Genomic DNA, 25,570 nt, shown 5'->3' with positions numbered 1-25,570 from the left:
CTATGTGCCCCAGCACAAAATGTTACTTTACAGAACCCCACTTTTCAACACAGAGCTTTTTGGAAGCCTTTGTTGTACTGATTTTGTTATCTCCAGGCCCGTTTACCCAAGGCTTACTGCGAACTATAGATCAGCTATGGGCAAAAATATGTGAGTTTACAGGGGTTTTTCATTTGCTAAATTAATCAGAGTAAAGCAAAGAGCAGAGCTGGGTGTGGCAGCTCTGTAAATGCATTGCATTCTGACTTCTCTCAGCTGTTCTCTTAATCAACAGGATAAAGAGCCAAAAACTCCAATTGGCCAACGAGAAACCTGGAGGGGCAATGGCAGCTTTTTCTGATTGTTTCCTCTGATGGCAGAAAAGGGATTGGGGATGCAATAGTTAGGGAGAGATCAGCACCTGAAATAAATCAGTAAATAAACTGGTAACGAGAAAAATTGCAAGCGTGCATTCTTTTTTCAGAACTGTCCCTTCAAAAATGTCTTTAATAAACCTGGAATTAAAAGCTGCATAAATGTGCAGTGTCCCACCAAACCGCCCCTGCAACTGTTATTAGGAAGACACAAACATTCTGCCCATGTCTGAGAAATGAAGGACTAAGGATGGTAAAAGAGGAGCTCCGTTTTTAATGGGTTCTAAAGCCTCTGCAAACAGCCTGAGAAAAACATGATTCTTTGTGAAAGAAGATGGTAAATCTGATTTTCTCTGCAGGTTCCATTTGAGTACATGCTTATATGTGCAGTTCTGATGCTGATGGATCCCCATAACAGGGAAAAGAGGACAGAATGCAGTTTTATAGCTTATTAAACATATTTTTGCATGAGGAAGATTATCATAGCCTCAGAATGCCAAAAGGTAATGGAAGCAAACCTCCTCTGAATTAGACTCTCACAATTTATTTGGAAAGAACTGAATGACAGGAAAGATCTATTTAATGTTTTAAACACGTCCTAAGTGTAGTATGACATTGTGAAGAGGTTTCAAGAAATGATTGTTGTTATTGTTCTTTCATTGCAAAAGCTCCATGAAACCTCTGATTTCTGATGGGAGATTTCATGCTAATTTTGTAGTCACTTCTACATGAGCAGGATGTGAATAACCTGAGGATTTCATAAATGAAAGCCTCCCAGACATCAGAAGGATTAGGCTGACACTGAACATTTAACTGCTCTGCCAAACAGAAAGAGCACATTACTGCTAGCACAGAAACATCAGCAAACCATGAATTCATTTAAACCCTCAAAAGTCTCCTCACAGAGCTGAGCCTAATTTGTGATCTGAATCCAACCCCCAGCAGAACGGGCCCAGGATGGGTTTTACAGCAGCCCCCTTGCAGGTGGCACCAGGGTGGTGGCACCAGGGTGGTGGCACCAGGCTGGGCCCTGGGCAGGGGCAGCTGCAGGCACTGACCTCCAAGAGAACACTACCTGTGACCTGAGGCCATAAAGAGAAATTCCAAAATTAAATAATAAAACTGAGATTATCAGTGTGTACTTTGAATAGAAGTGTATAATATCACATAGTAACAAACTCAGAGTTTAAAGGTTTAGAATGTAGCAATATATAAAACAAGATGGAAGTTTTCATATGGAAGCTAGTCCTTCCTCTTCACCTTCTTCTTCATGAGCTTAGGTTGTACTGTGTAATTAGATAAAGAATTCCACATTGCAAACCACAAGTAGTTAGTCATTGAAGTAAAGTAAAAATAATTTAAGTATCATTTCTTAATTAGACAGTTTATCCTTAATCAGCCTTGTAGAAGGAGAAATACAACTCCATTTTTAGGTTTAAGATTCCCCTGGGAGCTCTGGATGTGCCCCAGGAGCACCTCTGAGCCCCTTTCAGCAGCGTCCCCACCACTGATCCTGACTGGATCTGCCCATTCCACAGCTGCTACCAGGATCAGGAGCCAGAGCAGGTTCAGGAGGAAGCATCAGGGCACTGAATCAAAGTAAAGAGGGACAAAAAGGAAGATTTGCTGGCCAATGTTAAAATATTCCTTTATACAACCCCCTGTTTTCTCTCTCTCTGCAGGTTTTACAAGGCCTCTGTTGGCCATTTCAGTTCTAACAAGGGAACTCTTTTTCTCAGCTATAAGTTGCAGTTATTAACAGAATTACATCCCTCAGCTTCTGAAGAGACTCCAGCCACTCCATTTTCTGACAAAACCCAAAACTTGTCCCTGGTTTTTATTAATCAGCGCAACTGCTTTGAACACATCAGGGAGAAAGACAAGGACTTTAAGCCCTGTTTGTATAATAATGGCAGCACTGTGCATACTGTTGGGCCTAACTCTTAAAACATCCCAGCTTTTGTCTCTGCCACCAGCAGCAGCTTTAGAATCCTGCCCCACCACAACACTCCCGTGGGCACTGCCCAAATCCTTGCCAAGCTTTCCATCACAGCCCCAGAGCAGAGCTGGAACTCACACAGCTGCTCCTGGCACCTCTCGCTGCAAGCCCTCCTTAGTGGGGCAGGGAGGTTCATTTTGAACAAAGCTCTGGCTCAGGGAGGGCTGGTAAATGTGAGTGTGAGCTGGCACAGGAGGGCACAGCCACAGCTTTGGGCACAGTGGGAATTCTCTTTCCTAGACCAGGACCTCTTTTACCACCCTTAGTCCTTCATTTCTCAGACATGGGCAGAATGTTTGTGTCTTCCTAATAACAGTTGCAGGGGTGGTTTGGTGGGACACTGCACATTTATGCAGCTTTTAATTCCAGGTTTATTAAAGACATTTTTGAAGGGACAGTTCTGAAAAAAGAATGCACGCTTGCAATTTTTCTCGTTACCAGTTTATTTACTGATTTATTTCAGGTGCTGATCTCTCCCTAACTATTGCATCCCCAATCCTCTTTCCCAGGCCTGGACGTTTGGGATGCAGCTGGGATCTCCGGCACAGGTGAGCACAGGTGGATGCTGCTGCCTCCCTGAGGCACTCAGGGTGTCCCAGAGCTGCCTTCAGTGCTCCCTCCTGGCTGGATTTGGTGTTCTGAACCCAGCACAGCCTTTTTCACCCAGCCTCTGTGGGCTGCTGAGTTTGCTCCTTGTGAGCACCGAGTTTTGCACGTCCCAGAGCTTCAAACCTCAGAGCACCACAGGAACAGCCTTAGGGACGAGGACTGGGTCTGTCTGAACACCCAAAATTCCTCTTTGCTACAGTTCCAGAGCTCCATGTGCAGTGCTGGTACAGTGACACATTTTCTCACCGCGTAACTGTTGCTCCTCAGAGCAAGAAGAATTTAGCAGGGTCTGCCTTGGATCATTTCAAAACTCAGAGCACCCCCCAGCAGAATTTCTGGCAGAAACAAAACTAAAGTTGCTAAATAGCAGAGGAACTAAAGCTGCTGTATTTTGCCAATTGTAATACACATAAGATTAAAAATTCCCTAAGAAATTATTCCTTCTGCTTTTAATAATAGCTTCAGGTAGGGACCTTTTCTACTTAATCAACCTGCTTAAAATTCTTGCCTCCAGCAGGAAAGAATCTCAATCACAGGGAGACAAACATTCATTAAGCCTTGTACAATAAACCTGCTCTGCAGCTGAAGTGCTATTAATATCATTTTACAGAAAGAGGAAATGGAAGAATAGTGAGATGGGAGTAACTTGCTCGGGGTCACAAAAAGGTTCATGAAGCCATGGTCGAGTAGTAAACCTTGAATCAAGAGCTCTGCCCCAGAGCCAGCACACCCTCCCTCGCTGTGCTTTTCCACACTCTGCTGTTTACCATCCATTACTTGTTTTATTTTAAAGCCATCAATTTTATAAGATGTGGATACATTGTTTTCTTGGAGATCTAAACGTTTAACGCCAACGCTTCAACGTTCCACTCCTCAACACCAAGGCAATTCTTTCCATCCTCACTTACAGTCCTAATTAATGAGCACTGGTAAAGGGGTGCAGCTCCCCTCACTGCCCAGAGTCTCTCCCAGTACAGAGAACTCGGGGGAATCTGGCGGACAGCAGCCTTTCCTGGAAATAATAAAAAAAAATTTAAAGAATTAAATAAAAAATTAATTAAAATAAAATCAATTTAAAAGTTTAAATCAAATAAAATATTTAAAAATTAAAAATATTTTTAAATTATAATTTTTTTTTAAATCCCAGACCAACAGATGTGATGGGTTTTGTTACAGATTTGTACTTCAAAGAAGTATGCTTTAATGTGAATTTATACATGGATTTTATTCCAATGAATTAGATATAGATATAGAGTTGTTCCTGCTGTGTTGTACTGGCTGGGCAGGAAACAGGGCAAGGAGACCTCAAACTGCAACATCTGACAAAACATTTTTAAAATAATTTTTTTTTTCCTAGAAATATTTTCTGGTTTTATAGATTTTAAATATTCAAATATAGATGTGTATTTCTATATCTACCAATTGTATATATGGGCAAAGGGGATGAAAAGTAGAACCTCTTTCCCCGTTTAACCTTGATTCAGTGCCAGATGCTCAGGGGACCTGCAGCATCTCAGAATGCATTGGAGTAGAAATTCCATGTTCAGCTCAACTCATTGGAGTGCCCAAGGACTTCTCAAGCAAAGAGAGCTCTGGCACCAATCCCAGCTCTGTGGGTGTCGGCATGATGGGCACTACACATTTAATTTAAACATCATTGGAGGTTCTCAGTGGTTATTTTGGCCAAGGAACCTCTGGGAACAAGGAGAGCCCGGGGAGAGGCTCAGCAGCTCAGCACAGGGAGAGCAGAGAGTGCTGAACCTGGAGAAAGGACAGGGCTGGGAAAGGGGAGAGAAAGGCAGAGAGGTGTTTGGATAAGGCTGGGAAAGGGGAGAGAAAAAGGCAGAGAGGTGTTCGGATAAGGCTGGGAAAGGGGAGAGAAAGGCAGAGAGGTGTTCGGATAAGGCTGCCAGGGAAGGTGCCCAGCCCTCGCAGGGCTGCAGGATGCAGGCAGAGCCCAGCTCCATCCCAGGCAGGAGCAGGAACAGGCAGAGCCCAGCCCATCCCAGGATGAGCTCTCCTTCCCGGCTCTCCAGGAGCAGGAGCAGGATCAGGCAGAGCCCATCTCCATCCCAGCCCCATCCCAAGATGAGCTCTCCTTTCCGGCTCTCCAGGATCAGGCAGAGCCCATCTCCATCCCAGCCCCATCCCAAGATGAGCTCCCCTTCCCGGCCCTCCAGGAGCAGGCAGAGCCCATCTCCATCCCAGCCCCATCCCAGGATGAGCTCCCCTTCCCGGCTCTCCCGGAACAGGAGAAGGCAGAGCCCATCTCCATCCCAGGGTGAGCTCTCCTTCCCGGCTCTCCAGGATCAGGCAGAGCCCATCTCCATCCCAGCCCCATCCCAAGATGAGCTCTCCTTCCCGGCTCTCCAGGAGCAGGCAGAGCCCATCTCCATCCCAGCCCCATCCCAGGATGAGCTCTCCTTCCCGGCTCTCCAGGAGCAGGCAGAGCCCAGCTCCATCCCAGCCCCATCCCAAGATGAGCTCTCCTTCCCGGCTCTCCAGGATCAGGCAGAGCCCATCTCCATCCCATCTCCATCCCAGGGTGAGCTCTCCTTCCCGGCTCTCCGGGCACTCCAGCGCCGGGCTCAGCAGAAGGAAATGGAAGCGAAAGGGACTTTTCGGGGAGTTAATGAGTGCCTGCAAGAGCAGGCAGTTGCCATCAGCACCTTGTCTGTCGCTGCCGGAGGAGGAGATGTGTTAAAAATAACAGCGCGTTTCCTGCCGCGCACGGCGGCCGCAGCCCGGCCAAGGCGGGCAGTGACATCTTAAGGCTGCTCACAGAACTGAGGGGATGGATTCGTGTTACACAGCCCCAGAGCTCAGCCACAAACACCTGGGCGCTGCTGGGGATCGGCTGGGTACGCACAGACTGGGGCAAAATACGCCGCTTACAAAGAAAGTCCAAATTGTTTGAAAAGAACAATAATAAAAATATAACCTCCCCGTGCTATTAACAGTTTTTCCACTTGTAAACTGAGCAGCAGGGTCTCTGAACAGAACAGGAGAGAAGGGCACGTCTGAGACATTTCTTGTCCTTCCAGGGAGTGTTTGCAAAGCCCAGCTCAGGCTGCTGAGTTTCACTTCGCTGTGGATCGATGCAGAGGAGAAACTTCCCTAGGGAGACTCAGAGCTGCCACTGCTGTGACTCAAACCCAGAGAAAGCTGCTTCCCTGTGCTCAGCGAGAGCAGGCAGGATGGGAGCAGCCCCACTGGGTTGTGTCCCCATCACTCTGGACTACCAGGTTATAAAAGGAGCTTTAAACCAAAAATGTTTTCAAAAGATGTTTTCATTTACCTTCTATTTGCACACCGCTGGAAGAGCAGAAGGTGCTTTATAAGCAGAACAAGGCCACTTTTATCACCCTGCAGTGACAATCCTGAAGTTTCCCATCCACAGGAGGACTCAGTGCTATCAGCCAGGGCTGATACCGGGCAGGAGACTCTGTCCCAGGGCCGGGAGGTTCCCCCAGGTGCTTCCAAACATTGCTGCTGCTCCTGCTCTGCCCTGGAGCCTCTGGGAGCTTGGCCCCAGCAGCCTGGCTTGCAGCAGAGCTGTGAGCAGCCACAACAACACCATTTTCTTTAGGAGGGCGGCCCAGAGCAGCAGCAGGGCAGACAGTGCTGCAGAAAGCACTGCAAACACCACACAGGGTGGTGCCCAGGAGGGCAGCGAAGCAGGGAGCAGCTCTCTCACACAGGCACTGCTCAGGCCTGGAGGATGCACCTGAGGTGGGTTTGGGGGTGGTGGAGCTGGAATATCCAGAAAAAAGGATGAAGGGAACGTTCTCCACCTGTGGAGATCTCGGCCAGGACGAGGAGCAGCTGGGTGATCCTCTGGGCTTGGCCCTCAGCTGAGGATGGTCTGAAGAGAAACCAAAGTACTCAGCAATTATCAACAAAATCTCACTGATCTCACCCCCGTGGGAGACTCCGAGGAAGAGGGGGGGGGGGGGGGTCTTCAAAAGTCCCTGTTTGTCTGTAATGCATAACACAGCTACACCTCAGCACAAGCAGCAGCCAGAGCCTTTGCAGAGCTCCAGCATTAAATTACTTCCTCCAGTCTCAGCACAGCGTAATTTATGTAGGATACAGCTGAGAGGATTCAAAGGGGGAGCTGTCCTGGGGGATGTTTCATTTCCCAGCCTGTGAGCTCACACGCAGGCTGAACAAGCTGCTGAAAAGCAGAGGTTGCCCTCCCTGCACTGAACAGGCTCCACACCTGCTGCCTGAGGACAGCTTTGCTCGTGTCCAGTGCAGGGAGGCTTTATTCCCTGTTTTATATCCACTCCTGGCTTGAAAGCAGGCTTTGAAAAGCCTGCCTGCTCTGTGGAAGCTATTTGGATACAGCTTGCTTTCAGTGCTGCTTATTCAGGGCGTCTAGGAGAGATGAGATGTCTGAGTGGCTCCATCCTGGCTGTACTCTCACAGAAAAAAAAGGTCTGGTATTTTTGAGTCAGTGGAAAACACAAGGTGTAACACAAATACACCTGGACTCCCTCTGCAGAGGTGCTTTGGGAGCAGCAGTTCACAGCTCTGCACACGAGGGCACGCATTGCACGTCCTGTGTAAATAGAATTCACTTGCCCTTACTCTTTACTCGAGGTTTAATTCATCACCTGACTGACAAACTCCTGCAAGGAGCTCCTGCCCTGTGGCAGCCTCAGCTCCTCTGCTGGCATCAGGAGAGGGCTCTGAGATGCGTGCAAGTGCAGCCTGCACTGGCATTTCCATGAAGTTTCTTGTTTAAATCACTGAGATAGCTCCTCTTTTATCAACTTGCCAGCCAAACACATCCCCCCTGTGTGATCCCTCTGAGCCATGGCCAGATTTTGTCAATCGAGCCTGTTGGGACCTCTGGCACACAAATGACAAATCACAGTGCTACCACAGCTATTGACACACATTTTTAATACATAACCAGTGTTGTTATATATAATCAGAGCTGACAGAGTCCAGCAGAAAGGCTATTTTAAAGTGCCAATAAAACCACTTAGCTTTTACAGCACACTGCCTTTACTCCGGTCCCCCCTTCCTCCAAAAAAGCTTTTCTTTTGAACTGAGCAATTTATACATTGGGTCAGTGTTATAAAGTCGGTATTTATAGCAGATTTCAATGGAGTGGGAGCTGGAATAAAGGCAGCTTGCTTTTAAATGCAGCACGGAGGCATCTGTGCATTGATAAGATTAGCAGCTGTTTGTACATGGGAGATGCTCACGTCCTCCTCTGCAACTGTACCCACATCTATTTGCTTTTCTAACAAATCACTCCTGCTTCCATTTTTCTTCGATTCATTCGGTGTAAACCGAGTAACTGCTTTAACGACCAGGAGCTGAGCTGAAGAATTTGGCTGATAACACCACGATGCCTTTTTAATTGAATCCTTTTCTCTGCAAAGGCCACAATAAATGCATCACCAGGCCGGTGATAAAAGCAGCTCTGAGCTGTGTAACCACTGTAAGATGATCACATAAGCACAGTTGGCCATCACTCGGGCTTTGTTATGCCTCAGTTGGGTTTATCTTGGAAATCAGTTTGGTATTGATGGCATAACTCATCAGCAGGATGCTAAACAGCCCCATGCCCCAAACTGCTTTGATTGCCTCGGTGATACCGTGCTCCTTCAGAATAAACAGCTCACAGAAAAGTAATCAACACCCAGAGTTTTACCCAGCATGAATGCAGGACATTATACTCGATATTTAAATTATGTATGGCTCTTAAATGTTTACAAATTTAAAAGTTTTTGGGCAGTCCCCTTCAAGGAAATTCTGCTTTGTGATTTTTTTTCCTCTAATAACAGTGCAGAGGGAGAGGGAGGAATGTTCTTAATTTTATGGTACAGTCTCTGTGTCTAAATATGAGCTAAAACAATGATAGTCCTTGGGATTTAAAGAAATTAACATCTTTATAACATGGACAGACACAAAAGGGAAAACCTCTGATGAAGTGGATTTTCTGTGTGAATTGATGCTGATTTAATGGGGAACATGTTTGTTTATTTTTTTTACTACTTGCTGTTACTTGTAGTAAACAGAAGATTTGTGTGTGTGGCCCAGTTTTTTCTCCAAATACAAAGTATTTCTATTTACCAAATGCAAAAACTGAACTCACACAATGGAACAGAGACAGGGCAAATTATAGAAATTTGCACATGCAAATTGACCAGTTCTGCACCAATGGGCCAAAGGCCTCTGGAATAAATCGGTGAAAGCTGAACCCAGAGCAGGAAACTGCCAAAAGGTGAAAGAACAAGTCAAGTTTTTGCTTCTGCTCGTTTCTGGTTTCTGTACCAGTCATTTCACAAAGCAGATTTTAAGGAGGGATCTGACCTGAAATCCATGGAAAGATCACTGCAGAGTTCAGTGGCCACATGTATAATTTATTCAGAGCTTAATACACCTAGAAACTTGTATTTCTGCCCATGGGTTTTATGGATCCTCCCTTTTCACAGCTGTTGGATTGATAGCTGGATTTGTTATTGCAGACTTACCTACCTGGGGAGGAAAAGGGGATTCATTCCCACTGGGGTACTCTGCTGCCACTGCTCTGCAGCTGCTCAGGCACTGCCAGGGGCCAGCTGGGCTTCCCTCCCTGTGCCCACCTGGAGGGCCCCAAAATCCTGCCCAGTCCGTGCCAGGGGTGCCCCTGCTCTGCTGCCATGCCATGCCATGCCATGCCATGCCATGCCATGCCATGCCATCCCATCCCACCCCATCCCATCCCATCCCTCCCATCCCATCCCTCCTATCCCATCCCATCCCATCCCATCCCATCCCATCCCATCCCATCCCATCCCTCCTATCCCATCCCTCCTATCCCATCCCATCCCATCCCATCCCATCCCATCCCATCCCATCCCATCCCATCCCATCCCATCCCATCCATCCCATCCCATCCCATCCCATCCCATCCCATCCCATCCCATCCCATCCCATCCCATCCCATCCCATCCATCCCATCCCATCCCATCCCATCCCATCCCATCCATCCCATCCCATCCCATCCATCCCCTGAGCTCTGCCTGGCACAAACCTTCTCCACGTGGCTGGGGGGTCTCTGCTCTACTGATTCCCCAGCCTTGTGCATCCTGAATAAATAAAAAATGGGGCAGTGAATTTAGCAGGGGAAGGAGGAACAAGTGTCAGTTTGTGTTAAACATGTCCTATGTGTTTTTATGAATTTGGTGTTGGAAGGAGGAGGTGATTTCACTGGGGGGCATCATTGTTAATTTATGGTGCTGCCCTGAAGGACAAATAAAAGGCAGGTGGGTTTTGCCTGGGTTTGATCCCATTTTGCCATGATCAATGTGCTGGCCAGCACTCCTGAGGGAGTTTGGGATTTGGTGCAGAGGATTTATGGAGCTGTAAAAGGTGAAAACAAAAAAAACCCAAATCAAGTTAAATAACAACAACAAAGAAAAACAAAAAAACCCCAAAACAACAACAACAAAAACCCAACAAAATACCATCCAGAGGGGAAAAATAAAAGAAAATATGAAGAAGAAAAACCAAAAATGTTTAGATGCCCTTTACTCCACTGCACAGGAATATTGTGCCATTGGAGTGGAATTCAAACTTCATTTAAACAAAAGCATTCTCTTCTCTCTACTTTATGTAGAAGATTCCAGAAATCCATAGGAAAATGGCAGTAGGGAACAAGGGATGTTTTCCCAGGGTGCCAGTCCCCCAGGACAAACAGCTCCCCATTCCCAGGTACCCCTGAGCCACCTCCCTGTTTTCCTTAGACAGACATTCCCTCCTTGAGCTCCAGTTTCTCAACGGGTTCTACACTGACCATTCTCCCTTCCTCTCCCTCATTTTCCCTTCCTTTGGGAGCCTGGAAAATTCTAGACTTGTTTGGCCCTGAGGAGCAGGCAGTGGGAAGGAGCAGTGAGTGTCTGTGCTCTGTTTCCATGGCAACAAAAAATTAAAAAATGAGGGAAAAGGCACCTCCTCAGAGCTGCTGAGGTGTCTGGGGGCTGAGGAGCTCCCTGTCCTCCTTTCCTCCCAGGGAGGATGGATGAGAATGAGAGCACTCACTCTAGTGAGTCTGAAGCTGCACCAAGGCAAATTTAGGTTGGATATTAGGAAATTTTGGAGATTAGGAAAAGGTTTTTTTCCAGAAAGGTGATGAAGTTCTGCAATGGCTGCCCAGGGAGGTGGTGGAGTCGCCATCCCTGATGTGTTTGAACAGCCTGGATGTGGCGCTGGGTGCCAGGGCCTGCCCGAGGTGCTGGGCTGGGCTGGGCTGGGTGATCCTGGAGGTCTCTTGCAGCCCAGTGGCTCTGGGGTTTAAGGGCTCTCACAATTCAGGTCGCACTCAGCCCTGGTCCCAGGGGGCTGTGGCACCTGTGCCATGCCCAGGCCAGCAGGGCTGGGCCCCCCTGCCATGTGTCCCCTGCCCTGGCCAGGAACGTCCCTGCTGTGGCTCCATCCAAGGTCTGCCTTTGCCCAGGTGGCTCCAGAGCTCTGAACTCCCCTCCTGACCCCAGAGCCAGCACAAACGGGAGCCACTGACACCACACTGAACTTTTAGGGCTGCCAGGCCACTCGGCACCTTATTAATGCTGCATCCCAGGGAATTCCCACCCTCCATCCCCTCCCGAGAGCTTTGTCAGACTGCAACCATTTAAATTTCACTCCAGTTGCCCCTGGAGGAGCTGGTGAAAGTTATAGCAGCTGTACATCCATTTTACTGGTTTTACCTTTCTTTATTCTGACCATCAGTCTGTCAAGGCTATCGAGATTTACATTTAAATGTAAAACTGGACTGTCCACCAAATAGCCTTTGAAGCTATTAGCTGTGAAAGATAATCAATTGGGAATGGGCCCCTGCAGAGCACTTTTCAAGCAGAGTCATCACCAAAAAGCAATTTTGCTGGCAGGCTTTTTTTTTTTTAAAGGAAAAAAATCATGAGCATCCCCAGCCAATTAAAGTTCTATCAATGGCCGATCTGCATGATTTTACAACAAAAGCAAAATTTAACATTTGTTAAGGCAAAGTGATTCACGGGATGAATCCTGAACTTTTTAGGCAGAACTGAGCAGCGAGGATTGGCAAGTTTTTAATAATGCCCCAGCAATTCAATGTACTTTGAGAGCCAGAAGGATCCAACGTGCCCAGAGACAAGGAAAAGTGCTGCTATTTAAGGTAATAAGTCTTACATCAGCCTTGTAAAAATTTAAACCCGAGGTAGATTTTTATCACCTCTTTAGCTTTACAACTCTAACATGGCATCTCACATTGCTGCTCTGTTAAAACTGTGTCACCATTTGTAGTCCCTTCCCTTTATTAGAATAAAATAGCATGTTTCACAAAGAATTTTAATCTATTAATTATGACTGCCATGCATTATGCAGCTGAGCTTTATGCATTCCTGTTCTTTCAGATTTTCCTCTGGGCCATCAGGAGATGTGACTATCTCCAGGATCTATCTGGGAATTTGCATCTGGCTCATCACTGAGGTATCCAAGTTATTCCCATCCTCACCATATCCTTCTGAGGCACCTTCTGCAGGTGGAGAGTCCAGCAGCACAGCTCCAGTGCAGGAATGATAGCTGATGTACTGATATTGCTGATAGAATCATGAATTATGGCCAATAATTAATTGTGGCAGGAAGTGCAGCCACTCTTTGGGAGGAGGAAGCTGAGAGCTGTGCTAGGAAAAGGTGTGGGGAGGATTTTTTCTTTCAGTCTGACATGGAGAAAGTGCAAATACAACCACCAGGCAGAGGAGGTGAGGGCTCAGGGCTGGCCTTGCTCTGCCTCTGCTGGCCCAGGGCTTGGGGAGCAAAGTGATGGAAAATTGTCTGACAGCTCAGAGCACCAGGGACCAGGGCCAGCCTTGATTTCAAACCCTGCCAGTACAGACAGCACAAAGATTTATCAGCTTTCCTTCACTTTGGAGGACATCAATGGGAAACTCAAGCTGAAAACGCTGGAGGTTTCTCCAAGGCTTTTTTAGGAGTCTCACATCAGGTTGGATAAACTGGAAGACATTGATAACAGGTTGTTTCACCCAGCAGCACAAGAAGGCAGAAATGCATCCTTGTGTCTTTAAAATAAAACTTTCACTTTCAGAATTAAAGGTAAGTTTACACAAGGTCTGAATCGAGGAACTTGAACACCTCTGTCACAGCTGAATCTGCAGTCAATGACAATTCCTGGATTTAGAGAGGCAAACACAGCTCCTGAGCCTTGTGGAACAAACTGGCTGATCCCACAGGTACAGAATTCAGTGGTCCCATGGACACAGCTTGTAAAAAATCCATCTCTGCTTTGCCCTGGCCGTTTTTCCTTCCCTACAGCATTGTGAAGCCTCTAAAGACAGCCCTGTAACCAAATACTGGATGTTTTATGAGTCCTTCTCCATGTCCAGCCACTGGAATAAAGACAAAGGCAGAACTGGATACCTGAGAGACAGAGAAAAGAAAGCTTTTCCTGCCACAGACTTTTAATTCACGCTGATACCTGAGACATCATTTCTGCGGGTCACTATAGAAACCTTTATCACCTCATGAAAGGTCATTGGGGAAGTGACAGGAGACATCAGTTTCTTGTAACAATATTGGTTTCTCTTCTTAAAATTTAAATAACAAGGCTAAAGATTTTCCAACTGGAGATGTAAAAAGCCATTAGAGTAGCCAGTCAATATTCCTGAAATTATAGGATAGAGGTCTTGCATTGAGGACACAGAAAATATTTTTGCAGTCACCAGAATAGCACAGTGCAAAAAGGATGACTGATTATGTTTTGACTTCAAACACAAATAAAGAATCAGAAATACAGCATAAAATAAAGGTATCTAAATAAAAAAAAAAACCCCAAGCTTTCTCCTGTTCTTTGTATTGTAGAGAAAATATTTTGGCATGTCTCTGACATTTTAAACCCCACAACAGAAGGTACTTTCCAGTGCAGTCAGATGACAGCAGTAATAAAGAGCTCATTCCCAAAATGATTGGGAAAGATTTTGATTACCATTTTTCAATTGCAAGCCCCACGTGTATTCAATTCAAGTTTGGTTTTCCCCAGTTCCCAACAGAGCCAGCTTTGGGCCCTGTTCTGCTGCTTTGAGGCTTCATTTGAGGTGGGGAATTGGTCCCATCCCCTCACCCAGGAGCACTTTCTGGGCATATCCAGGAATCCACCTGTGCATGGGACACCTGAGGCTGGTTTGGAGCATGGGACACCCATTTTGATGCAAATAACAGTTAAAGTTTTTTTTTTATCAAAGCCACCTAAAAGATACAGCACCAGTGATAAGGTTTAATCAGTTCAAACCCCACTGGGGACATTGAGCTAGGGCTCAGTCAGAACCAGCCTCCCCAAAACACACTTAAAGGGGTCCAAACAATTTTTCTTCAGCTTTTTTCCTGTTGTGCTCCTGCCTCACAAAAGCACAGCAGAAAAGCACATTTCAGCAGGTCTGCTGGAGGATCAGCTGTGTGGAACTGAGTCTGGCTTTAAAAAGCAGTGTCAGGAACAGCAGCAAACCCCAAAGGGCTGGGAAGGCCCAAGAGCTGGGGTTGCTGGGTTGGAAATGCACACAGGTTTTGCACCTCTGCCTGCCCAGTTTAACCTCAGATCTCTGAGCAGGCAGGAGTTCATCCCCAGACAGGAGGGAGGCTGTGACACACCATAAACTCACACCTGGGAGCCCATGGGCAACCTGGGAAAAACCTGTGCAGAGAGCAGAGCCTGCCAGGGCAGTGCTGGCTGGGATATCCACATTTACACCTCCCTCTGAGGGAGCCAGGGCTGTGCTGGGTGGGATATCCAGATTTTTCCTTCCCTTTAGGAACCAGGGCTGTGCTGGGTGGGATATCCAGATTTTTCCTTCCCTTTAGGAACCAGGGCTGTGCTGGGTGGGATATCCAGATTTTCCCTTCCCTCTGGGAGCCAGGGCTGTTCTGGGGTGGGATATCCAGATTTTCCCTTCCCTTTAGGAACCAGGGCTGTGCTGGGTGGGATATCCAGATTGTCCCTTCCCTCTGGGAGCCAGGGCTGTGCTGGGTGGGATATCCACATTTTCCCTTCCCTTTAGGAACCAGGGCTGTGCTGGGTGGGATATCCAGATTGTCCCTTTCCTCTGGAGCCAGGGCTGTGCTGGGTGAGCAGCACTGGAACACTGAGCTCTGCTCCTGGGCCCAGCACTTACCAGGGGAGCTTGGGGATCTCCAGGCAGCAGGAACAAAAATCCATCCCAATATTTGGGCCTGGGAAAGAGCCAGCCTGCTCCAGAGCTCTGAGGTCATGGCAGAACTCTGGAGAGCGAGGGATAGGATTTATTTACCATGTGCTCAGAAGCAGGAGAGCTCTACAGGAGACACTTGTTCTGAATTACCAGGCTCCCTCCTGGGATGGTTCTGCTGATAACATGAAGAATGTATTAAGTGAACATCAGAGATTAAAACAATCTGCTCCTGCCAGCTCCAAACCACACGGACCATTACTGTCACTCACACACAGAAATCAAGCCAGAATATTGGAAGGGAAAATTGAAAAGAAATTGCCCCCGTGTCAGCCTCGGTTCTCAGCTGGTTTTTCTCAGGGTGGAGGAAGAAGCCTCTAGATAGTTCACATGATGCAATCAGCCACACCAGGCTGGAGCAGCAGCACTAAGCTCTGCCTATTCACTCACACCATTTCCTTATCTTTCCTGTTTATCTCTGAGGCCCAGTACCAAGGTGAGTCTCTACAATATGACAGATCTACTGGTTTCCTACTTGAGAAGGTTCTCGAGGCTTCCTGAGCAGCTGCAGATAACAGAGCTGTGGCATCTTCAGGGTGGCTCTGGACTGGAGGGGACACCCCTGGCCAAGGGAAGCACAGCTGAACTGCCCTGTGCAGCTTTGCCAAAATCCCTCGGGTTTTAGCATTCCTGTAGTGCCCACCTTGTACAGACGGCAACTATGAACAGGGTGAAATTCGTTAACAGGGAGCAAAATATTATCAATTTGACATGAATTGTGAGGTTAATTCTTGCAGAAAACTTTGGACATTTGTTTTTATCTGCAGCTTTTTCTCTTAAGTGAGATTTTCACAGCTGAGCTTTTGGTAACGTCTCAAAAAGCCGAATTTTGAATGGTTTTTACAGGGAAGCATTAAAGAGGAAATATCATCCAGGAGCCAGAGCACACTCCAGAGCTTCCCTGGGCCTCTGGCACCACCTATGGATGACAGGGAACACTGGGAGCAGAGGAAAGCCTGCCTGCAGAGTTCACCTCCACCACCAAGGATGGGCAAATTCACCGCTTTCAGTCTGTGCTACCTTTGCACGGGCAATTGCATAGTTCAAAATACAGCCTGGGATTCTTTCATCAGAGAAATGTCCATAATAAATATAATTAATGAATAAGAAATAATAATTAATTATTCATTAATAATATTTACTCCACAAACTGATTAATTTGTTTAATTATATCAAGAATTTAATTAATAAATTATAGTTAATAAATTAATAGATATTGTATATATTATTTAAATATTATAATAAATTACCATCTCCTTGTGATCCAACCTGAATTTCTGCTGGAGTGAAAAACCTTGGATTAGAAGATTTTAAAAAAATTTAAATGAAATTCAGTATTTTCCTTTAACGTGAAAAGAAGACCCAAACTGTAACACACCTTTACCACCCATGCAACTCCCAACAGGCAGCATCAAAATAAAAACAAAAGGTAAGTAGTGTTTGTAAAAAATATATTTCCAGTTGTTTTTCTCTTTAACCCACAGGCACTCTGACAGCCATCACCACGCCAGAGAGGATTTGTGTTGCTGCTAACAGAGTTAGTTACTACTGAGAGAGGAACAACATTCCTTTAGTTTCTGAAAACAGTCACCTGCTCTCTGCACCAGCATTTCAAGTGCCAGGGGCTTCTGATTTCTACAGATACTGAGGAGCAGCCCCTCGGACTTCACCTGGGCTGGAGCAGAGCCAGCAGTGGGGCTCCTCAGAGCCCTGCCAGGAGCACTGAATGCACACAGAGCACAGAACTGAGAGACCTCAGTCCAGCAAACTCCACAAGGGCTCAGGTTATCGTCTTTTTGTGTGTGCATCAAACAACAAGGCTGCTGTGGAGGTAATTCAGCACAAGGGGAGGATTTCTTCTTCAGGTAGCACAGAACAGGAGCCATACTCGGGGTGTCACTGCTTGGGGACACTGGCAACAGCTGCTTCCCAAGGAGCAGGGCCTCTGACTGCAGCAGAGGCACAGAAATACAAACACACCCTCCTCCTCCTCACACACGAGATGCTTGTGTACAGACAAACACAGCGTGGAGGCTCTGGAGGACAAATCCTGTGTTCAGTCATGTGCTGTGCATTCCTGGCAGGCTCAGCACTGTGCCCAGAGCAGCCCCTGAGCCCAGAGCAGCCCCTAATCGGGGATGGAGTCTGCAGGACACAGCAGGGCCGTGTGAGCCCCGCTCTGGATGATGGAGTAGCTCTGCTTGGGGCCCTCAGTGTGGGATGAGGACGAGAAGATGGGGGGAGGAGGAGCAGCCGTGGACACGGTGATGCTCTGCCCACCATCACTGACCACGGTCACCTCGGTGGCCCCATCCTGGATGAGGGCGTTGAGCCCCTCCAGGTCGGAGCAGCTGATGCCGGAGCCGGCGATGAAGGCCTGGCCGGCGGGGGGCTCGTGGCCGGGGGCGGCCGCGGGGAGCAGGGCCTGGTGCAGGGCGCCGGCCTCGCCCTGCTCGTGGGCGGTGAGCAGCACGGCCGGCTCTGCCCCCGGGCCCGCGTCCCCCGCGCTCCCCGCGGCCGGGGCCAGCACGCTGACCTGGCCCAGCAGCTGCAGGCGGCCGCCGCCCAGCACCTCCTCCTGGGCCGCGCCCAGCAGCCCCGGCGGCACCACGTTCACAGAGGCCGCCTGCACGATGCTGTTGGCCTGAGGAGGCACCTGGTGGCCCACGATGATCTTGACTCTGCCCTCGTTGTACGGGGCCACCTGAGCGGCCTGAAGCGGCACCTGGAGGTGGCTGACGGTGATGGGGGCGCCGGGCTGGCGGCCGGGATCCATCTGGAGCTGCAGCACGGCGAGCTCGCTGTTCTTGGAGCCGTTGTACAGGCTGTGCTGCTTCTTGTGGCTGCGCAGGGAGTCCTCCCGCACGAAGGACGCGTCGCACAGGTCGCACTTAAAGGCCTTCTTGGCGTCCAGCTTGGCGACCTGCCTGGAGCCGCCCTGCTTCGGCCTCTCTCCTTCCTTCTTGTCCGGAGAGCGCTTGCCGCCCTTGGCCCTGTCGCCGTGGGCCTTGCGGACGTGGGTGGTGAGGTTGCTGCGCTGCTTGGTGTCGAAGCTGCACAGGTCGCACTTGAAGGGCCGTTCCTTGCCGTGGATGCGCTCGTGCACCTTGAGGGCCGCCTTGGAGGAGCACGAGTAGCTGCACTCGGAGCACTTGACGGGCTGCTCGGGCTGGTGGCTGCGGATGTGGTGCCGCAGGCTGGTCTTGTTGCCGCACTGGAAGTCGCACTCGGGGCACTTGAGGGTGTTCTCCGTGCTGTGCTTGATGCGCATGTGGGATTTCAGGTTGCCCTTCATGGCGCAGCGCACCTCGCAGAACTCGCACTTGTAGGGCTTCTCCCCCGAGTGCACCCGCAGGTGCCGCTTCAGGTCCGAGTTGATCTTGAACTTGGCGGGGCACAGCTGGCACTGGAAAGGGGCATCTCCTGCCAACAGAAGGCAGGGGTCACACAGGGGTTACATCCCAGGAGCCACTGCTGGGATGGAGCCCCAACAGCTGCCTTGTCCTGAACTCCCAACATGTTCTCAAAGTCAAGAGAAATTTTGTGACACAGGATTATCACCTGGTTTGACACACTCAGATCTAAACCCGTTATTTTGCATTTTCTGTATCTGCAGGCTGGTGTCACAATATCCATGACCATGTTAAGGTGGAGCTCTGCTAATCCCTAATCAATTCCAGTGAGGCCGTTCTAAAGCCATTAAAAAAGAATCCAAAGCAAACTTAGCAACCTAACTAAATAACTACTCCCTTTTCTTTCTTAAATATAAAAATACAGTTCTCCGAATTTTTCACCTGAGGATGAAGTCCTTAGGTAGGCATTACTTTGAACAAGTGGAAGAATTGTGTTTTTAGGTTCTAAGACACTCTTGATGAAAGGAAGAAAAAGAAAGTGTATTTAGTTCAAGAAGCATTTATCCTCTTTAATAATCAAACTGCAAATGGCTGATTTATTTTAGAAGTTAATATTTTATAGAGTTTGTGAGAGCTGTATAATTTTGCATAATTTGCTTATCCAGCTACATATGTCATAGGTTTAGCTGCATATTTTTCAAATCAAGTTGTGGCCTACTGTGCTAATCCATGTATCTGTTTAATAATTGAGATACATGGTGTACTATCTGTATTAAACAGACTTTATTAATGAAGATGCACTGTTTGTTCATCTAGTTTATTTTACAGCCTCAGCTGCATGCTCAGCCACTGAATTTTTATCTCTTTTGCTGATGAAGGCACAGTTCATATTTCAATGACTTAATTTTCATATACAGGGTAGCACTATATATATGAAGAAGAATATAGCAAATGCTGGTTCTGTTTGTTTAAAGAGTGGCCTCCTCTCTATTTCTTTACATTTCTCCCCATCCCTAACTGACACTGCCAGGATTTAGACAAAAATTTGTGTCTGACCACAGGATTATTAATTCTAAGAGTAGTTTCACTCAAATTACCAGGAAGCTGATGTTTAGTGACTAGTTCAACAAGTGAAGATGATCTCGCTCTGAGCAATGGAGATTACACTCGCCTTCTAGAGGATGATTAATTTAATTCCAGTAAGCAATATATTCTACATACCAGTCTTACTTTTCTCCTAAAATTCGGTGTGTGACACAGCTTTGAAAAAAAGATAAATTTTGGAAAAAGATAAATTTTGGAAAAAGAAGCAACAAAACTCAAGCTTGAGTTTTAGCATAATTCAATTGCTTAAGATGCAACAGACTGAAATGCCAAAAAGAAAGGTTAGTCTAAAATCCCTTCCCAACTACTGGAATATTGAATGGCACAGAAATCCAATTCTGCTGGAAATACCAGAGAGCCATGAGCATTCCCAGGTGCTCACTCAGGGCTCACCTGCCCAGGTTAGAAGGGCACAACCTCACCTGTGTGCAAGCGCAGGTGCACGGGGAGCTGGCTGGAGCTGTGGGGGCAGATCTGGCACTTGAAGGGGCACTCATTGGGAACTCAGATAATCCCTTTTGGGGATCTGGACACCTATACATGACTTAAAATCATCTCTGTGACCCTCCAACCGTTAGAGCTGTTGATGTGAGGACAACCCCACCTGTGTGCGAGCACAGGTGCACGGTGAGCTGGCCGGAGCTGTGGCTGGCTTAGGAGCAGATCTGGCACTTGAAGGGGCACTCATTGGGAACTCAAATCATCCCTTCTGGGCAACCTGTCCATGACTTAACATCATCTGACCCTCCAACCCTTCCAGAGCAGAAGCCCACCTGTGTGCGAGCACAGGTGCACAGTGAGCTGGCTGGAGTTGCAGCTAGCATAGGGGCAGATCTGGCACTTGAAGGGGCACTCATTGGGAACTCAAATCATCCCTTTTGGGGATCTGAACACCTATACATGACTTAAAAACATCTCCATGACCCTCCAACCCTTAGAGCCACAGCTATGAGTAAAGCTCCACCTGTGTGCAAGCACAGGTGCACAGTGAGCTGGCTGGAGTTGCGGCTGGCATAGGGGCAGATCTGGCACTTGAAGGGGCGCTCATTGGGAACTCAAATTGTCCCTGTTGGGTATCTGAACACCTATACACATCTTAAAATCATCTCTGTGACCCTCCAAGCTCTCCAGCCATGGCTGTGAGTAAAGCCCCACCTGTGTGCGAGCGCAGGTGCACGGTGAGCTGGCTGGAGTTGCGGCTGGCGTAGGGGCAGATCTGGCACTTGAAGGGGCGCTCGTTGGAGTGGATGCGCTGGTGCTTGTTGAGGCTGCTGCTGTCGGCCGCCGCGTACTCGCAGTGCTTGCACTTGTAGGGCTTCACGCCCGTGTGCGAGCGCATGTGCATCTTCAGCTTGTCCTTGCGGCTGAAGCACTTGCTGCACACCTCGCACTTGTGGGGCTTGTCTCCTGCAAGAGCAGCACTCACACTCAGCCCTGGGCACGGGGAGGGCGTGTGGTCAAGCAGAAAGCACAGACTGACCAGGAAAGGGACTCGTTTGTAGGAGCTGCAGGCGTAGCTGTGACAAACAGCAGGGCCTTTGCAGCCTTCTCACTTTGCGACTCTGAAATTGGGAGCTAAAATCATGGAACTGCTTTAATGTAAAGAGCAAAGCAGGTGAGTCCATTCCCACCACACTGCACCCTGATAAACTCATGGTTTGCGCCCAGGAGTTAAACTGCGCCTCAAATCAACCTCCAGTGTTCTCAGCTGTGCCTGGCAGGGCATGTCCCCAACAGGCAGTTCCTCAGGCACAGGCCAGGACAATGCTAGAAAGTACAGACATGTCTACATCCTGTTTATAGAGACATTACTTCATAGGAAAATGGCTTTTGTGAAAAAGCTGAAAGGAGGAAACCAGCCCAAAAGCAAATATAGGAACACAGACCTGTGTGCGTTCGCCGATGACGTTCCAGATCCTTCATACCATAGGAAGTCTTGAACTGGCACCCTGAAAATAGGAGGATAAAGATCACTAAATTCAAGGAAATTCTAGCAAAATAATAAAAGTACATTACCATATTCAGGACATGTTTATGTTCAACAGCACTTTATTTAAAATTCACTGTTAACAGAAAGTTAATGCCTCATCTTGTTTACTCACATCTGCTTAAAACAGTGACCAGCTCACCTGTGAACCTGAGCTTTCTAATGCTTCCCCTTAGAGGCAACTCACTCCAGAACTGCTGCAGGTATCAAACCTCCTGTGTGCCACTAGAGGAAAGCTCTCCACACTCAAATGGGTGCAATCCCCACCTCACCTGGGTACAGGCAGCTGAGTTTCTTCAGGGGCAGTGAGGAGGAGGAGGATTTCTTGGGCCTTGCTTTTGGTGGTGTAGAGACGACAGCAGCAGCTGGAGGCTCCGTGCTCTCGCTGGGCAGGTAGGTTTGGTAGCCATGCTCAAAAACAAACTCTGGGGCAGAAACTAAACACACAAAAAACTTCATGTGAGAGCATTAACTTCTCTAATCAGATAAAAAAAAATCTAATTATCATCTAGTTTCATAAATTCTCTATTCTGTTTCTTTTTCCAGCAACATTCCTGTTCCTGGGTTGCTCTTTACCTGGGGGAGGAGGAAAGGAAAAAGGTTTTTCTCTTCCAAATACCAAATAAAGATATATTTGTTTTTCAACTCTGTCTGTGTTACAGCCCAAATGAGCAAAAAAAAAAAAATCATTATTTATATGGCAAATGTTGTCAAAAGGTATCACACAAATTATTTTTGTAATTGTTAAAAAAGTTCAGCCTCTTTCAACTCTACTGTTTTTAGCTGTTACTCACAAGAATAACAGGTGAAAATATCTCAGCCAAAGTAACAGCTTTTAAATCAATTAACCAACACTATAGCCCAAAAGGGCAAATGGATAGAACTGTCCTCATTTTAAAGATGAGTAAATATGAAGCAGAAAAATGACTCACCCAAAACCCACACTGAGTTGAGGGATTATAATACAAAAATTCCTGGAAGTGGGCCCTGAATTCAGTTTGTTTCACTGCTCTTCCAGATTCCCTGCCTTAACCTGTCTATCCAAATTAGAGTCAAATAATTTGGGGTTTAGCAAGGTCCCACACCAAAATAAAACAAAACTATATATAGAAGGGCAAACCTTCACACATGGAACAAGATCCTAATTTTATTTAAATGTCTCCAGGATCAGGACCTCACTTGAGTCTTCACATAGGCAGAAATTTTGAGTAATATTTTTCCTGCCAATTAGTTGAGGGAGCAATGTTAGGGAATGCAGTGTTCTCACATAAAAAGGTCTGGATGGGTTCCTGACAGCAATTCTGTGTGTGTTTTCCATCTAGAGCACTTTTAAAAAAACATAAAATGCATAGTAATTTCAGTATTTTTCATAAGTATCGACAATTCTAATTAATTTGCACAAGCTGGTTCCACAACACAATAGACTTGAGCAATTCTCTGAGAGAACTTGTACCTCAATTAACAAATTAAGCAACTATTGTCAGAAGAAACCCAAGAAAGCAGCACAGCACTATTTCATTTCCTTAGTTACATGACAACTGATGTGAAAACTGTTATTTCAGCTGGGTGATGGGGACACAGGGACAGAGGGCTGGCACCTGGCAGGTAACATGGAGGTGCCTGCGATGGTTTGGGTGGCTGTGAAGGTTTGGGGGTACCTTTGAAGGTCTGGGTATCTGTGACAGTTTGGGGGGCACCTGTGCAGGGTTGGGTACCTGTGACGGTTTGGGGGTACCTGTGATGGTTTGTGCACCTGTGAAGCTCTGGGTACCTGTGATGGTTTGTGTCTCGGAGGCGATGGTCCTGCTCGTGCTCTGAGCCTGTGTGCTCGGCACGGTCTCCTCGGATACGAACTGGACGGTGCTGGTGGCGCCGGCCGTGGCACTGGTGAGCTGGCAGCCGCTCTGCTTGTGCCCCACGAAGGCGTCCAGGTTGTTGAACTGCTGCTTGCAGATGCCGCAGATGTGGATGTCGGGCGTCAGCTCCACCAGCACCGTGGTGCTGCCGGGGACTGCGGGGACACGGCGCGGTCAGCTCGGCCCGGGGGCGGTGATGGGCGACACCGCTCCGGGTGGCACAGGGACGGACATGCGGCTGCCCGAGACCCCCGAGCTGCGGGGCACCGGGGCTCGGGATCCTGCGGGGCACTGCCAGGGGCTGCGGCACCGCTGCACGGAGCCCTCCGGGGACACACGGACAGCGCCCAGGGAGCGGGGACAATCCCCCGGGACACACGGACAGCACCCAGTGAGCGCGGATCAGTGCCCGGGACACACGGACAGCACCACCCAGTGAACACGGATCAGTGCCCGGGACACACGGACAGCACCACCCAGTGAGCGCGGATCAGTGCCCGGGACACACGGACACCCCCAGTGACCGCGGATCAGTGCCCGGGACACACGGACAGCACCACCCAGTGAGCGCGGATCAGTGCCCGGGACACACGGACAGCACCACCCAGTGAACACGGATCAGTGCCCGGGACACACGGACAGCACCATCCAGTGAGCGCGGATCAGTGTCCGGGACACACGGACAACAGCCAGTGAGCGCGGATCAGTGCCCGGGACACACGGACACCCCCAGTGAGCGCGGATCAGTGCCCGGGACACACAGACAGCACCACCCAGTGAACACGGATCAGTGCCCGGGACACACAGACAGCAGCCAGTGAGCGCGGATCAGTGCCCGGGACACACGGACACCACCACGCAGTGCCCATGGAGCGTAGACAATCCACGTGGGCAATCCCCAGGATCCACGGACCACTGCCCATGGAGCATCCATCCCCGAGATCCATGGACCACTGCTCGGGACCCATGGACCCCCCTCCCGCCCGCCCGGCGCTCACGCAGATTCCCGGGTTCCCCCCGCGCCCCCCAGCCATGTTCCCGGGCTCCGCTCCCGCCCGTTTCATGCGCTACTCAGGTTTCGGGGCCCGGGCAGGCCCCGGCTCCCCCGCGCTGGCGCGGCGCGGGCCCCGGAGCGCGCATGGCGCAGCACTTACACTGCACGGGGCCGGGGAAGGCGGGCGCCGCCCCCGCCCCGCCGCGGTTCATGGCGGCCCCGCCGCCGCCTCCTGCGCGGGCCGAGCCCGCCGGCACCGGCACCGCTCGCACAGCTCGGCCGCCCGGCGCCGGCGGATGTGCGGGAGCCGAGCATGCTCAGTGGCGGCCGCAAGGCTGCGGCGGTGCCGGCCGTCAGCGGCCCGGGCAGACAGGGCCGGGAGGCAGCGGAGCGGCGGCGGTGAGCCCCGAGCCGTGCCCCGTCCGCAGCCTTCACCCAGAGCCGTGCCCGCACCTCCAGCCTTAACCCAGAGCCGTGCCCGCACCTCCAGCCTGAACCCCGAGCCGTGCCCAGCACCAGCCTAAACCCCAGAGCCGTGCCCGGCCCCAGCCTGAACCCAGAGCCGTGCCCAAACCCCAGAGCTGGACTCGGTCCTCAGCATGAACCCAGAGCCGTGCCCAAACCCCAGAGCTGGACTCGGTCCTCAGCATGAACCCAGAGCTGTGCCCAAACCCCAGAGCCGTGCCCGGCCCCAGCCTGAACCCAGAGCCGTGCCCAAACCCCAGAGCCGTGCCCGGCCCCAGCCTTCATCCCCGGTGTGCTGGTGCATTATTTGCTGTGTTATTAATTGGACACTACCGAGGGGATGAGTTAAATTAACGTGCACAGGATTCAGATGAGCTGAGCCGCTGTGGCATGGCAAAGAGGAATCCCTGCACCCTTTCCATCTCTCCTCCTGCCTGTCCTGCAGAAAGGCTCGCTCAGGAGCAAACTGCACTGCTCAGTCCCTGTGCTGTGCTTCCCACCGCGGGAATTTCCCAGCACGCTGCAAATGTGGGAATTCTCAGCCTCTTTTCCTTCAGGGAGAACATGAGGTGGGGCCGAGTTAATGCTGTTCATAG

At 49.1% G+C, this 25,570-nt stretch overlaps 1 protein-coding gene across 1 annotated transcript; it reads right to left on the bottom strand.

Annotated features, from left to right (window-relative positions):
• Positions 1 to 16,649: 16,649 nt before the first annotated feature.
• ZFP64 (ZFP64 zinc finger protein) lies at positions 16,650 to 24,754 on the bottom strand. The gene is made up of 6 exons (XM_066561548.1): positions 24,670 to 24,754; positions 23,431 to 23,670; positions 21,932 to 22,096; positions 21,559 to 21,621; positions 20,828 to 21,079; positions 16,650 to 18,638 (listed from the first exon to the last, which is right to left on the bottom strand). Exons 1-6 carry the CDS (start codon positions 24,719 to 24,721, stop codon positions 17,344 to 17,346), a joined length of 2,067 nt encoding a protein of 688 aa, XP_066417645.1. The 5' UTR covers positions 24,722 to 24,754; the 3' UTR covers positions 16,650 to 17,343.
• Positions 24,755 to 25,570: the final 816 nt, after the last annotated feature.

The sequence above is a fragment of the Molothrus aeneus genome, chromosome 17 (assembly GCF_037042795.1).
Source record: "Molothrus aeneus isolate 106 chromosome 17, BPBGC_Maene_1.0, whole genome shotgun sequence".
In the NCBI taxonomy this organism is placed as follows: Eukaryota; Metazoa; Chordata; class Aves; order Passeriformes; family Icteridae; genus Molothrus; species Molothrus aeneus.
Note: the sequence above shows the minus strand (reverse complement) of the source record. Positions and strands in the feature narration are given on the sequence as shown.